This window comes from Panthera pardus, unplaced genomic scaffold (genome assembly GCF_024362965.1).
Source record: "Panthera pardus isolate Hobbes unplaced genomic scaffold, ASM2436296v1 HiC_scaffold_16, whole genome shotgun sequence".
Lineage (NCBI taxonomy): Eukaryota > Metazoa > Chordata > Mammalia > Carnivora > Felidae > Panthera > Panthera pardus.
The window spans coordinates 65377169-65394283 of NW_026526721.1; the positions used below are offsets into that span (position 1 = coordinate 65377169).

At 35.8% G+C, this 17115-nt stretch overlaps 1 protein-coding gene across 3 annotated transcripts in view; it reads right to left on the reverse strand.

The window, feature by feature from the left end:
- GSK3B (glycogen synthase kinase 3 beta) overlaps positions 1 to 17115 on the reverse strand; it is a 193846-nt gene that overhangs the window by 63598 nt on the left and 113133 nt on the right. For all 3 annotated transcript variants that reach the window (XM_019448478.2, XM_019448477.2, XM_019448479.2), the window contains exons 5-7: positions 14096 to 14226; positions 10788 to 10894; positions 2014 to 2111 (exon numbers count right to left, since the gene is read on the reverse strand). In XM_019448478.2, coding sequence (XP_019304023.1) covers positions 2014 to 2111; positions 10788 to 10894; positions 14096 to 14226 — 336 coding nt within the window. The remainder of the gene's footprint in view (positions 1 to 2013; positions 2112 to 10787; positions 10895 to 14095; positions 14227 to 17115) is intronic.

The following is a 17115-nucleotide window of genomic DNA, read 5'->3' on the forward strand; positions in this document are numbered from 1 at the left end:
ATTAAAAGGACCATAATGGTGGTGATAAGAAAAGCTCTAGATACAAAGATTTATAAGATATGATGGCAAGCATGAGACAGGGACTTATTACAGAAGGCCACTTAGCTTCATGACTAATTTCATTTGTATCGTATATGAACTGAAATCAATGACAAACAGAATAAATTATCACAAGATTCTAAACTATAATCCATAGGAAAATGACATAATTCTAATAAGCTAAACATAAATGACAAATAGAATAGCAATATGCCCAGAGAATTATAGTATGGTGAGCTCAAGTACATCAAGTGAAAACCTGGGGATAAAAGAAATGCTGAATGACTGCACTATAGTATGGTCAAACTAAGGCCCAAACTCTTGTTTTTGTGGTCTATGAACTAAGAACTGATTTTACAAATAATCATTTTGATGACACAGATATCAATTTGATGATAGGGAATACTAACTTTTAACTCCAATGAAGAGAAATGTTATAGCCCTCCCTCAAAAGAACTCCATTCCTCTAAAAGAACTCCATTCCTCTAATTAGTAGCCTTGTATTACAAAAAAAAACTATACTCAATTATTAATATATTTTGATGTTCCTCGATGAAAAACTTGAAGAAATTTGTTTTCTCTTCTTGCCTATCTCTATGACATCCCTGATTTGTGTTTTAGCCCACTAAGCCTAAAATATTGTATCTAGCCCTCCAAAGAAAAAGTTTGCCAAACCCTGTATTGGAATATTAATTTGAATAATGGGGAATGAACTTTTCTGAAACAAAAAAGACCAAATTATTTGAACTCAGATCTGAGTGTAATGTGAGAATCAGAAAGGAGCAGATCTGCTGAACAAAGGTTAAAATTTAATGTGGAACTGAAAGATGGTTACCCAAAAAAGACTGCATATACCACAGAGGTTTCAGGTGTAAATCATAAAAAATATGGATAGTTAAGAATATTCTTGATCACACAGTAGTCTCTTCAACCATACTCACAAAATCACCTTATCAAAAGTAACATATTTTTATAGAATGAAACGCAAGGATTTTTAAGTAACAATCATAGTTCTGTGAACAACTGGTAAAAGCTACTGAGGAGTTATGGCTAAGCAAATAAAAACTAAATTCAAGCTATCTAGATACAAAGCAGATTGGTTTCCAAAGTAGTGATTTGATATTGGAAGTCTTTAAGGAAACACTGCAAATCCATCCTGTCAGGAATGTAAGTAAGATGGTTCTTTCACTGATTGGAGAGTTGAACTACAAGACCCCTGGGGAGATTTTCAATTTTACATTTTTAAGAAATATTTAGAAAATCAAGACTAAAACCCAAAAGACAGCAGGTACTGCTGCTTTGAACAAACTGTAACCTTAGAATGAAGCTATCTAGTGGTGTAAATATATAGACACTAGATTTTTTTTAAAGGGGGTGGGAAATTTAAGGTCTCAAATATTAAAAACTCTTAAAAATTACATTTAAAAACTCAATTAAAATCTCAGCCCTACTGTTCTTAAGACACAATATTAATTCCAAGATAGTAATATTTTAAATCTAGTGTTGGTAATAAAAGTGCTGATAAGATCTAATAATTAAAATTATATTAAGCCCATAAGTCAAAATTCTACTTCTATCAATGCTCTGTTTGTACATGTTGATATTTACATATATTGAAAAAAATACAAGCATCATGTGCTCAACAGACAGGACATGGCGAGCAAAAATACACATAACTTATGCTTTTATTTGGTGTATATACATTTTAGTGATCTTAAGGCTTTTGAGTACTTTAAATAACAGATATATCCTTGTTTTATGCATATGATATATCTAAAATACCTTTTATAGGATCATATAACAAAAAAATAACTCAATTAGAAACCAAAAGGCTGTGTTCTTATACTTCCTCTATACCTGACCCTGTTATGTGATCTTTTCCATTTGTGAAGTTTTCCCTGGGTGTTTGTGATATGGAGTCTTAGAATAACAAAAAAATTCACTGCATTCAAAAACTCTGATTCAAATTCTCACCTTGATTATTTCCACCAACTGATCCACACCACTGTCCCCTGGAAATATTGGTTGTCCTAGCAACAGCTCAGCCAACACACAACCTGCAGACCATACGTCTGTAGAAAAGAGAAAACAAGAGTTAGTAATGCGTGTAGCTTAAGATGCATTGGAAACTATTTGTATACATGTTCTAATTTCACATTGATCCCAGAATAAATATCACAAGCAAAAAAGTGTAGAATCCAAAACCGAGGGAAGAAAGCCCTCAAACCATCCCTAAAGTGTTAAATTTACCAAAGAGGAAACAAAGCTGATAAGAAAATTCCAACAAAGGGGTAAAGTCTATTTAATTATCAAATATCAGATGTTCAAATCTTCAACAACCAAGGCAGGGGATTACAGCCCAAACATAGGGCATGCTTATCTACTTATCATACTTTAAAATAAGTCAAAGTGACACAACCTCTGTACATTAGCAGTGCTTACAGAACAGCCACAAACAAGGGTTCAATCTCTTGTCCACAGGGTTTTAGGCCAATGCAAATTAGGATAAAAAATTTTAAACCTTAAATGGTTGGCTTCTGTGTTGTAATACAATTGACAGGAAAATGTGCTTAAATGTATTATCATTTTTAAATACAAATATATAGAGGAATGAATTGTATTTCATAAATCCAAAAAACAGAAAAGGAAGGAAAACTTCCAAATTTACTCTATGAGACCAGTATTACCCTGATACCAAAACCAGATAAAGAATCCAATTAAAAAGAGACCTACAGGCCAATATCCCTGATGAACATGGATGCAAACCGAACCCAACAATACATCAAAAAAAAAAAAAAATTCAACACAATCAAGTGGGATTTATTTCTGGGTTGCAAGGGTGGTTCAATATTCACAAATCAATCAATGTGATACACCACATTAATAAAAGAAAGGATAAGAACCATATGGTTATTTCAATAGATGCAGAAAAAGCATTTGACAAAGTACAACATCCATTCATGATAAAAACCCTCAACAAAGTAGGTTTAGAGACACATACCTCAACATCATAATGCCATATATGAAAAACCCATAGCTAATATCATCCTAAATATGGGAAAACAGAGCTCTTCCTCTCTGGCCAGGAATAAGACAGGATGACCACTGTCACCACTGTTATTTAACACAATACTGGAAGTTCCAGCCTCAGATATCAGACAAAAAAAGAAATGAAAGGCACCTAAATCAGCAAGGAAGAAGTAAAACTTTCAGTATTTGCAGAATACATGACACCTTATAGAAAACCCAAAACTAAAAAAACTGCTAGAACTGATACACGAATTCAGTAAACTCACAGGATACAAAATAAATGTCCAGAAATCTGTTGCACTTCTATACATCAGTAATGAAACAGTAGAAAAAGAAATTAAGGAAACAATTCCATTCAAAATTGCTGCAGAAACCATAAGATACCTAGGAATAAACCTAACCAAAGAGGTGAAAGACCTGTACTCTGAAAACTATAAAACACTGAAGGGGGGGGGGGGGGAGCAGAAATGGAAAGACATTTCATGCTCATGGATCAGAAGAACAAATACCGTTGAACTGTCTATACTACCCAAAGCAATCTATACATTTAATGCAATCCCTATCAAAATACCACCAAGCAATTTTTGCAGAGCTAGAACAATCCTAAAATTTGTACAGAACCACAGAAGAGCTCAAATAGCCAAAGCAACCTTGAAAATGAAAAGCAATGTTGGGAGCATCACAATTCTTGACTTAAAGTTGTATTACAAAGCTGTAGTGATCAAAACAGTATGGTACTGGCACAAAAACAGACACACAGATCAACAGAACAGACCAGAAAACCCAGAAAAGAATCTACAACTATATGGTCAATCTTCAATAAAGCAGGGAAGAATATGCAATGGGAAAAAGATAGTCTCTTCAACAAATGGTGCTGGGAAAACTGGACAGCAACACGCAAAATAATGAAACTGGACTTTCTTACACCAAACACAAAAATAAATTCAAAATGGATCAAAGATTTAAAAGTAAGACCTGATGGGGCGCCTGGGTAGTTCAGTCGGTTAAACGTCTGAATTCAGTTCAGGTCATGAGCTCACGGTTTGTGAGTTCGAGCCCTGCATCGGGCTCTGTGTTGACAGCTCAGAGCCTGGAGCCTGCTTTGGATTCTGTGTCCCTCTCTCTCTCTACCTCTCCCCCACTTGTACTCTGTCTCTCTCTATCTCTCAAAGATAAACATTAAAAAAAATTTTTTAATAAAAATAAGACTTGAAACCATAAAAATCCTAGAAAAGAATATAGACAATAACCTCTCTGACACTGGCTACAGAAACTTCTTTCTAGATATGTCTCCGAGGCAGGGAAACAAAAGCAAAAATCAACTATTGGGAATTCATGAAAATAAAAAGCTTCTGCACAGCAAAGGAAACAATCAACAAAACTAAACGTCAGCCTACAGAATAGGAGAAGATATCTGCAAATGACATATCTGATAAAGAGTTAGTATCCAAGATCTATAAAGAACTTGTCAAACTCAACACACCAAAAATGGGCAGAAGACATGAACAGACATTTTTCCAAAGACAAACCGATGGCTAAAAGCAATATGAAAAGATGCTCAACATCACTCCATCATCAGGGAAATAAAAATCAAATCTACAATGAGATATCTCACCTCACACCTGTCAGAATGGCTAAAATCAACAACACAAGGTGTTGGCAAGGATGTGGAGAGAGGGGAACCCTATTGCACTATCGGTAGGAATGCAAACTGGTACAGCCATTCTGGAAAACAGTATGGAGGTTCTTTAAAAAAAAATAGAGCTACACTACAACCCAGCAATTGCAGTACTAGGTACTTATCTAAAGAATACAAAAATCCTAATTCAAAGGGATACACACACCCCAATGTTTATAGCAGTATTATCTACAATAGCTAAATTATGGAAACAGCCCAAGTGACCATCGACTAATGAATGGATAAAGAAGATACGGTATATTGGGGCGCCTGGATGGCGCAGTCGGTTAAGCGTCCGGCTTCAGCCAGGTCATGATCTCGCGGTCCGTGAGTTCGAGCCCCGCGTCAGGCTCTGGGCTGATGGCTCGGAGCCTGGAGCCTGTTTCCGATTCTGTGTCTCCCTCTCTCTCTGCCCCTCCCCCGTTCATGCTCTGTCTCTCTCTGTCCCCAAAATAAATAAAAAACGTTGAAAAAAATAAATAAATAAATAAATAAAAAAGAAGATACGGTATATATGTGATGGAATATTAGCCATAAAAAAGAGCAAAATCTTGCCATCTGCAACAGCATGGATGGAACTAGAGTGTTATGCTAAGCGAAGTCTGATGAATGAGAAATACCATATGATTTCATATGTGTAATTTAAGAAACAAATGAGCAAAGAGAAAAAAATATACACAGAGGCAAGCCAAGAAGCAGAATCTTAACTATAGAGAAGAAAGTGATGGTTATCAGAGGGGAAGTCGGTAGGGGGATGGGTTAAGTAGATGATGGGGATTAAGGAATGCACTTGCTGTGATGAGCACTGGATCTTGTATAGAAGTGTTGAATCATTATACTGTACACCTGAAATTAATATTACACTGTATGTTAACTGGAATTTAAGTAAAAGCTTTAAAAAAGGACAAAAAAAAAAAAAAGGGAAATCCTTGAAGAGGTCAAGGTTAAGATTAGAGATACAATCATTAATTTTCAATATGTAAGTTTTGTTATTATTATGGTATATCCAGGTGGTAATTTGGGTAAGAAGCGGACTATATATAGTATCTGGTATGAGGATGGTTTATTTAACTGTGCATTGCTTATTTTAGCCAACTAGAAGTTTTCTGTACTTAGTTTTTCAATAAATGAATTTTTCATGTTAAAAAAAAGAAAAAAGTAGCAGGTGAAAGGACGTTAGGGTAAAGAAGAGCTTCATGATAGCAAAGGACAAGCACAAAGGAAAACAAGAGATGTGAGAATGAATATCAAGGTATATGAAAGCAAGCAGAGTCAGAAACCAAGCAGAATGAGTACCAAGAGAAAATGAAATATGTAAACTACAACTGAGGAGAGAAAAGAAATGAAGGAGGGAAGAGTCCAAATTTGGATGGGAATGTGAGATCTGAGCCTGCCAGCTAGTTATTTTGTTGTAAAATTAAAATACTTTAAGAAAAAAAAAAAAACCAAGACAAAATAATTCACTTTTACCTCAATCCTGAGAGCAAACTTTTAAAATAAGTTTTAATAATTTATAACTAAATTTAATTAACAAAAAATTATTTAAAGTACACAATACTGGCTTACCCAAGATAGTCCTGGTTTAGATTTACTGTCCTGGGATAATTACTAATAGCATTCCCTTTCTATCTTAAAAGTATTACCAAATAAGAAATTACATGGTTACTCTATTTATGCCTACCATTAAGACTTCCTTCAAGAAAAAGCTAATTTTCAGTTTCTGGAATACTGAGATTCCTGGGTTTCGTCTGAACCAACAATCAAATGCTTTAGGAGATGAACATAAATCATTGCTGGGCTTTCTCATCTACTAGCAGGAAAGAAAAATGGTCAATGACATTGGAACAACGAATAATTCAAAAGGTCTGATGTGGTTAGATGCACTATCAAAAGGGATTAGAAATCCCTGCTCCAGTGACTAACTTTTTACTGACCTAGGAAAATAAGGATTCAACAATTTTATTTAAGAAATTCAAGTTGATTTTGTCCAGTTCTAAGCAATGATAACCAAGACACCTATTTTGCAAACACCGAAAGAGCCCTCCTTGATATATTAGATAGTTGCTAAATGAAGAAAATATCAAAACCTGCTAACAAAACTTTACTTCACTCAAAGTCAAGTAATACAAACTCTTAAAATGAAGTGGAAAAGATGTATATCTTCATGAATATAAATGCTTTATCTTGATCTAGGTTTAAAAATATACCTTTACCTAGGTAACTAGATGGAAGGTAATATGCACTCATTTCTTTCCTCTATAGAGAATAATTCATCTCAGAAGACAAGGCTGGAAAAATTGCAGAAGAATAATTAAATGTTCATTAAAAACCATGGGAAATGGTTTTTCCCATTGTATTCTCTATCCTCCAGTGCAACAAGTCTTAAAGTATGGTCTGAAGGGTCCTGGGCTTCCTAGACCTTTTCAGAGCTCAGACATCCTTCTTAGGCAGGACTTAGGTACAAATATGGGAGACAAGGAGTAAACCATTAAGGGATACTATTGCTTAGTGGTTGCCACAGATTTAGGTAGCAACTACACCAGTGGTCTATCATTCACTTTCTGAGAGATACCAAAATCTATTCTGTTCATAGTTCGTGGGACAAATGAATAATATTCTCCAAAGAGAATAAAACAGAATTAACAGAAGGCACGAAAAGTAAGTGTTTTGGCCCACTGACTTATCTGGTTATTTGGGGTTTCAGCCAAAATAGCATTCCTCTTCATACTTAACTCTAATTCCTGGTTAAAGTGTTCAAAACTACCTAGTTTAACATACTTAATCCACAGAAAAGGAAATTAAGGCACAATAAAGTTCAGTGACTTGTCCAAGGTAAAGTTACTGAGTAGCAGAGGTAGGCCTGGAATCCAATTTCAATTCCCAATCAAGGTACTGTCTTTTTTTTTTTTTTTTTAATGTTTATTTATTTTTGAAAGAGAGAGCATGCATGCATGCGAGGGTGGAGGAGGGACAGAGAGGGGGAGACAGAGAATCCGAAGAGGGCTCCACATTGACAGCAGAGAGACCAACGTGGGGTTCAAAGCCATGGAACCGCAGGATCATGACCTGAGTCGAAGTCGGGTGCTTAACAGACTGAGCCACCCAGGCGCCCCTAGACATTACTGTCTTGAATAACTGCCTCACTATCGAAGAATAGCTACTTGTCTCTTCAAGGGCCTGTAAACTCAATTCCTGGTCCTAAAGAAGCCTTTTGTTCTCTGCCATTTCTCAGCAAGACAATATAATCAGAGCCATCAGCTTTAGTTCTGGTTATATCTAAACATGACAATACTCTAACTGGAAACAGCTACTCTTTCATTTCAAATAACACTGTTAAAAATATTCCTAAAATGTACCTGCATTAGTACACTATTAAGTATTTTTGTTTTTGTCTGTCTACAAATCTCCCAGAGTCATGAGAGGAAATATCCAAGTCTAAAAAGGGAGGTCAGGGCTCCTGGCTGGCTCAGTCAGTTAAGTATCTGTTTCTTGATTTTGGCTCAAGTCATGATCTCACGGTTCATGAGTTCAAGCCCTGTGTCAGCGGAGCCTGTGTGGGATCCTTTCTCTCTGCCCCTCCCCAGCTCATGCTCGCTCTCTCTCTCTCTCTCTCTCACACACACACACACACAGAATAAATAAACTTAAAAAAAGGGGAGGGGGTCAAATCTAGGTTTATTATGGTTCAAAAGACCTCAGCTGAGGTGAGTCCTAAGCCTAGAAAGTCAGATTCTGGCTTTAGCCATACAAAGGAGGTTACTGAAAAGCAGGTACTCATAACATCCAGAGAAGTGGTTCCTAAGAGAGAAAATGGACTAAAAGGCTCCTCTTTTGTGAGACAATTTCAAAGAACTGCTAGGCACATGGACCTTTATAGAAGAGTGCTAGGCACTCTTAAGCAGGTCACAAGTTCATAATAAACATGCCTTATTGAGTCAGATGATACGGTCATGACTTTTTAAAAAGAAGCAAACTACATTTACTTTCAGTGACCCTGGCACAACTCATCCCAATATCTGGTATGCAGATGATCAGTATCATATATTTGAATAAAATATAAAGCAGCTGGAAAATCCAATGATATTTCCAAAGATAAAGGGCTTAGACTTAAATTTGCTCTCATGGAAAATCTAGTTAACAAATACTACAAGTGAATACCATCTTACATTTCTACAGTACTTTCACTAACATTGTATTTAATCACCACAGCCACTCAGAAAGGTAGGCAGAACTGTTAGCAATCTCCACTTCATAGCTTAACTAAGTCATAACAAACCTGGAACTCAAATCTAGTTCTACTCCAATCAAAATACCCTTTTTGCTATTTCTCATTTGTCCCTTAACATACACAGCCATGATGAAACTTTCAGCACTACACACACACACACACACACACACACACACACACACACCCATTGTATTCTCTATCCTCCAGTGCAACAAGTCTTAAAGTATGGTCTGAAGGGTCCTGGGCTTCCTAGACCTTTTCAGAGCTCCTAAAGAGCAAAGCTATTTTCCATAAGAATTGGTGGGTAAAACCTGTGGGCCCCTTGGCACAAATCAAATTGCTCTTTGGCATTTTGTCCTTTGGCAAAATAAAAATGGTAATGTGGGGGTGGTGCCTGGGTGGCTCTGTTGGTTGAGCGTCCGACTTTGGCTCAGGTCATGATCTCGTGGTCTGTGAGTTCGAGCCCCGTGTCGGGCTCTGTGCTGACAACACAGAGCCTGGAGCTTGCTTCAGATTTTGTGTCTCCCTCTCTCTCTGCCCCTCCCCCGCTCATGCTCTGTCTCTCTCTCTCTGTCAAAAATAAACAAACATCAAAAAACATTTTTTTTAAAATGGTAATGTGTTTCTGTCCAGAGGTCTGTGCTCAACAATTTCCACTTGTATTATTTTTTTATTATTACTACTTAAAAAACTTTTTTTTTTTTTTTTTAATTTTAGAGAGAGTGTACATGTAAGCAGGGGAGAGGTACAGAGGGAGAGGAAGGGGGAAGGGGGGCAAAGGGGAGAGGGAGGGGAAGGGAGGGGGGGATCTAAAGCAGGCTCCAAGCTCAACGTGGAGCCTGAAGCAGGGCTCTATCCAATGACCCTGGGATCATGACCTGAGCTGAAATCAAGAGTTTGATGCTCAACCAAATGAGCCACTCAGGCGCCCCTCCACTTGAATTAAAAGACAAAAACTGTTCACATTGTGGTTTTTCTTAGTTTTCTGTAACCATGGTTGGTTTTTTTGGAATCTGCATGCTCTTGTTTCTGTTTTTGGACTAAGGAATTCTCTTCAGAAATAGTATACAACAATAAAATAATTTTGACCTCTACCTACACACCTAGCCTGAAGTTGCTCTCCTTTCTTAGCTTCACTATTCATGTCCAGCTGATGGTACTCTATGTTCTCTATTAGTGGGCTAAAATGGGGTAGAAGAGGTCACTGAAGACTGAAGCAAACAGTCCCTATTCAATTCATGCTATCACTAAAGATATTTTGTGAAGACTTCTACAGAATCAGAATCAGAATCATTAGCCAAACTAATGAAAAAGTCAAAATTATTTTTTGTGACCTGACTTAAAATTAAATAACCCACTGGGACAGCCTAGTAGGAATGTCAACAATATGGCCATCCTATCATTTTCACCATAAACATAATGGATGTAAATTCTCCACCAGTGATCAAGCTCAGAAGTTAGTATTTCAGGGGAATTGCAATTTTTAAAAAGAAAAGATATACTTAGGAATGATTTGAAATTTTAGGTTAAAAACAAATGTAATCATAATGGAACCACACACTCATAAAGAATAGCTTTATTTTTCTAAAAATCATAGAAACTGTAAAATAAAATAGTAAAGGTATCTTAAATTCTAAAAGTTGAAATTTAAAATATTTTACACATTTTTGTACATCTGTCTTTAAGAAGAAACAGACTTTAGGTCACTCTTACTTTTATATTTAAGTTAAAGTATAGATTAGTAATACTAAATTACTAAAAACAAGATACAAGTAACAATTACAAGCCATTATATTCATATTCAGTACTTACCTATACTAGAGGTATAATCAGTGGCTCCAAAGATCAACTCTGGTGCCCTATAGTACCGAGAACAGATATACGAAACATTGGGTTCTCCTCGGACCAGCTGCTTTGCACTAATGAAAAAAAATAAAAAGCAGAAATTCTTTAAACTAAGTCTAAACCTTAAGAGAAGCTAAATGCTATCATTCACAACACTGACCATTTATCTAAGATTCACACAATCCATTCACACAACATACAAAAAGGAAAATATAAAACATAACTATCTGACAAAAGAAACAAAGTTTTAACATAACAGTATTTAAAAAAGAAAAATAACAGTAGCTTTTAAAGAATGCATTTGTCAACTGTTACCTAAGGAAAAAGAGACAAAGTCATAAAAGGATAAATGCTGAATTTCTTGTGATCCTCTTTTCCTTGAATACTACCTCTAAAATACAAAGGAAGGGCAGAAAAAGAAGTACCTCCACCCACTAAAAGCATAATAACGGATTATAAGAGTGAATACTTCTCCAATATATTTCTGGCAGAAATTGATCACTCTTTTACTTTGGCTTCTGCCTCGGAGTGACTATCCCAAGGCTTACAGACCCCAATCTACTTTATTTTTCCACTATGTAGGTCCCTTTATTAATTGTCTAAACATACATTACCCAATAAAGAATACAGGCCCTCTACTTTTGGACACAGATGATTCACGGTCTCTAAATTCTAACTCTGCTGTCTGAAGTTTAGTTACATGTTCTCTACTCCAACTTTCCTTCCAAAATACTTTGTGGCATGTATTTTAAATATTAAAGTAAATTAAAATTAGTTTCTTTTGAGATGTCTCTCAAGATCATTTGAAGATACACTGAAATAAACACCTGTAGAAGCTGACTACTTTGGCATATGATGACAGCAAAGATAGAGGCAATAAATACAAACACAACAAAATCAAAATACTAAGAATGTAAGTAACAAAGAAAGGGAAAACTTTGAGGTAATGGTGTAGGAAAACAGAGAAGAGACAAATGAAAATAGTCATAAAGGTTTCAAAGTTTGGATTTTTCTTTTCTTCCATTTATTTCTGGTCAATGGTAACTCTTACCTTAACCTGTTCTTTCTTCATTACAATTTTTGAAGGTGGGAGGCAGTATATTTTTTAATATTCTCCCCCAGTACTGACACAGAGCAACAATTTCATAAATTAATAATATCAATCCTTGTTTTTAGGCTGCGTGAAAATTAAGACACCTTTTCAGCTCAACTGATAAAACTTTTCTAAATTTAAAAAAAAAAGGATTCTTTTTATTAACAAGATAGATACCTATTATATAGTCAGAAAATTCACTATAAGAAGGTAATATCGGAAACCCTGTAGGTTTCCTCAATACTTGATGAAGCTACCTTCTCTCCTTCAGGTGAGGCTGTTTGTTACTTCCTGCCCTTTGAAGGATAAGAGGATCCAATGCAGTGACTACAAATAGTTCTGAGAAAGTCCAACTCTTCAACCTATTTCCAGGCCTTATTTCATCCAGTAAAGAATTACTGAAAGAGAGTAATACTGCTTTGTTCAAGTCACCATCAACCTGGCACTAAGAATCTAAAGTGTATGGAAAACTCTAGTTGCCCAAACCAACTATTAAAAACAAAACAGGCAGTTTCGTTACTTATCAGAGCTATTAAAAATGACCTATTACCATACAAGTGAAATCCCTATTCCAAATAGATTAGAACAAAACAACTTCTATATCCCAATAAAAAGGTCCATAGCAACAGTGTTCTGACACTATAGCGAGAACAGAAACTTCACTGAGCTTGATGTCTCACAGTCTCTTCATAGTAATCAGTCACTGTCAGTGCAGAAGACACCCTCTGGCAGTAATACTCAACTGATCTCCACAGTTTGTCCTACAGATAGATATTAAGCAGTAGTGCTTTGTTTCCATCATCAGATAACAGTTTTGATTTAATATCCTTCAGCCTTTCTGATAGTTTAGGGAAGAGTTATAGCCTGCAAAATGAGCTGAATCCCACAATAGGTGTCTGAAATCAGTGAACTGTAAAAAGGGGATGGTATGAAGGAGCACACCCTTGTGAGACTAAGAATGAATTCCTGACAGAGCAGATGTGCTTGTTTTTTAAAGACACTCTTAAGAGACAGCCTGTGGAAAATATATCTTATATTAAACCTAAAATTTAAACTGTAAGTTAATACAAAACTATTACAAAGAGGTGGGAACAGAGATATTAGGAGGTGTAGGTCACTATCTATGAAAAGCTGAAAAGTAAGAATTTGTGAGGATGAAAAAATTGGAGAGAATTCAAGTTATGTTGCAATGTCTTAGGGATTGAGAGGAGAGAAACTAATCTAGGGGGAAGAAGGTTAACTAAGTTATATGAATATATAAGTTTGGTTTCATGTTGAGAGGTAGATCAAAGAGGTACAAGATGTGGAACACTATGAAAATAAAAAGGATGAAGTTTTATTACACAATATATTATTACCAAGGAATTAGTTTAAGAAAACAAAGTGCACTAGAATTTGCAGAAAAGGAGAATAAGAGACTCATTTAAAGAGGAAAAGGAAGAAACCACTGCTACTAAGGTTAACACTGAAGTGGAAAAAAATGCAGTAATGAATGATAATATTTTTAAAAATTTATTATTATTGAGAAAGGAATATAAACACAATAAAAAATTCAAACGATACAGAAGTACCATCAATGAAAAAACAACTATACTATACTCCCAGTTTCCCTTCTTAAGGGGCAACCAATGTTGTGGTTTTATTATGTATCATTCCAGAAATAATCATATACCTGTATACACGTGGCTATACTATGTGTGTTTTTAAAACACAAAAAGGAACATACTGTATATAGTTTTGACCTTGCCTTTTCAATTTAGTATTTCTTAGACATCATTCCTTTTAAATTCAGACAGCTACCTCATTATCTTTTACAGTTGTATGTATTACATTTTATGTGTATATTCTTGAATTTATCTGGTCATTTTCCTACTGACATTTATAAACAATGTTATAATAAAAATCCCTGTATATACACTATTTTAAAGTATTTCTAAAGGAATAATTCCTAGGAATTAAATTGCTGGATGAAAGACTATACACATTTATAATTATAACAAAATTTACCAAAGCTATTCTCACAAGAACCTGTACTAGTTTATACTCCCTGAATAAGGACTATGGTATTGTTAGACTGACACTGTAAAAGGCATATATTTTTAAAAGAGCATATGGGGCGGTAGGGTGAGGTAGGGTGAGGTAGGGGAGGAGTGAAAGAAAGAAGAAAAGAGAGCTAGCTTACCTTCCAAAGTCACAGAGTTTTAAGACAGCTGTATCAGGATCCAACAAGAGGTTCTGTGGTTTAATATCCCGATGGCATATTCCAAAGGAATGGATATAGGCTAAACTTCGGAACAGCTGATACATATACAACTGGAATAAACAGTAAAAATTAATTGAAGACTTTCGGCCCCAAACAAATCAGAATCCTTAAGCAGTAAATAAATAAAGCAACAGATTTTCAAAAGAGAACAGCATTCAATCTTTTAAGAGTTTCATGTCATTTCTATATTAGCTAATTGCAGTTGCATTAACCATGCCATATTTGCACCATCCTTTAATAATTTAAAAAAGGAAATGTTACAATGTGCTTTATAATTTTTTATTTTATTGACATCTTGCCTTAAGCCCGCTAAGATGGGCTTCTTTAAAAAAAAACAAAAAACAAACAAAACAGAAAAGCCCGAGAGGTATTCCAAATCAATGATGACAACAATGATTAGACCAGAAGCCAAGTCTTCTGGTTTTTTTAAGTCCATCATTCTTTACAAGTATGTACAATTTCACCTTCAGAATAACATTTTTCTGAGATGTCAGCCATACAGGTTATTGATACAGGGGCCTGAGAAAACTCACATGTCAACTGAGAAAATTTATAGTTGATGTCCTATCAAGACATCAGTAACTCCGTTATAACAGCATAGCACTCTTCCCGTAATATCCTTCAGAAATAAGTAGACTTTAAAATGCCATTTAATGGGATGCCTGGGTGGCTCAGTTAGTTAAGTGTCTGACTTTGGCTCAGGTCATGATCTCATGGTTTGTAGGTTCAAGTCCCTCGTTGGGCTCTGTGCTGACAGCTCGAAGCCTAGAGCCTCTTTGGATTTGGTGTTTCCCTCTCTCTCTGCCCCTCCCCCACTCGCACTCTCTCCCTCTCTCAAAAATAAAATTAGAAAAAAAAATACCATTTAGAACAGATCCTAGCTGACTACTGACATCAAATTAAAGAATATTTATTTCAATTCTATTACAAAAAAATACACTGAGGAACTGAGTCTGCATGGACGAAAGACTCAGACTCTTGGCTGGGGAAAAGAGGTACTTCATGAAGAAAATGAGTTCTTAAACTTCTGTTTATCCCAAGGCTGGTGTTTAAATTTTTCTGACTACTTACCTTCTGACCTCTACCTCAAAGTTACCTCTACATCATGGAAAGAATTTTTGAAATGATTCAAATCAAGGACACCAGTATCTTGGTTAAAACAACAACATCAACAGTCAAAGGTCAGATAAAGCACTGATATAAGGCATCACCTAAGGAGGCTACTGGTATGACTCAGTTTCTTGAAGTTAACATGAGACCTACTTTCCTTCAAAGGCATTGATGAAAACTACAACTGGGGCGCCTGGGTGGCTCAGTTGGTTAAGCGCCCGACTTCGGCTCAGGTCATGATCTCGCGGTCTGTGAGTTCGAGCCCCGCGTCGGGCTCTGTGCTGACAGCTCAGAGCCTGGAGCCTGCTTCAGATTCTGTGTCTCCCTCTCTCTGACCCTCCCCCGTTCATGCTCTGTCTCTCTCTGTCTCAAAAATAAATAAACGTTAAAAAAAAAAAAAAAAAAAAAAACTACAACTGACTTTCAGTACATCATTAATGTTAATACTGAACTAAAGCTGGAAAAGTTTAAGCCATCTTTAAAATGAAGCATGTTGTTGGGGTGCCCAGGGGGTCAGTCGGTGTAGGGTCCAACTTCAGCTCAGGTCATGATCTTGTGGTTCATGAGTTTGAGCCTCACATCAAGCTCTGGGCTGACAGCTCGGAGCCTGGAGCCTACTTTTTAGATTCTGTGTCTCCCTCTCTGCCCCTTTCCCACTCGTATTCTGTCTCTTTCAAAAATAAATAAAAATTAAAAATTTTTTTAATGAAGCATGCTGCAAAATGTATAGGTAAGGTCTGCATTTTGTCCCAAAGTTAGAATTAAGGAACTTAGGTATCCATATAACTTTTTAAAAGCTTCCTAATTCTACCACAGTATTATTGTTCACAGAATCCATCTTCAAGTCCTAAAGCTTACTCTCAGGATTCTAAAGGTTTATTTAAAAAAAAAAAAGTTTAATGTTTATATATTTATTTTTTGACAGAGAGAGAGGGAGAGAGAGGGAGGGAGAAGGGAGGGAGAGAATATGAATGCAAGCAGGGGAGGGGCAGAGAGAAGGAGAAACAGAATCTGAAGCAGGCTCCAGGCTCTGAGCTGTCAGCACAGAGCCCGATGTGGGGCCCAAACCCATGAAGTGGCAGATCATGACCTGAGCCAAAGTCGGACACTAAACCAACTGAACCACCCAGGCACCCCTAAAAGTTTATTTACTACCATTAAGAAAATGAGCTCCAAGAAGAAACTGAGTTCACAGGCATTTGTTTACTAAAGGAGAGAACTTACAAACTCTGTGTCAGGGCACTAATGTCTAGGTCAGCAATAATCAGTGGGAAAAAAGGTTTTCTTGTCAAAAATGCTTAGAGCTTAAATGAGGTTGAGGGGTCTTTTTACTATATTCATTGATCTGAAAGATCTACTCATTATATTCATTCTCCTCACTTTATCTTTTGAAAAGATAAAGAATGAAATATGCAATTTCATATCTTTCGTTTTTTTGACTCTGTAAAAGTTTATTTATAAAAAAAATGGAGAGGCCTTCTCTAGATTTATTAAAAAAAAAAATCTAGACGCCTATTAAGACAGCAATAACAAGAAAAATAACTTATCATGTGCCAGGCACTATTCTAAATGCTTTGCCTGTGTTTTCATTTAACCTTTATCTAAAAAGGTACTGCTATTTGTATTTTACATATAAAATAACTGAGGCACAGAGGTTAAGCAATTAATCCAAATCAGTTACTAAATATTCTATATTGGCTTGGGCTAAGTACACTTCTTTAATAGTGATTTCCATATTTTGTTATATTTTTATTCTATTAAATAAAAGTGGAAAATGTAACCATTAAATAGCTTGATCACTAAGTAAAAACTAGAATGACAAACTTAGA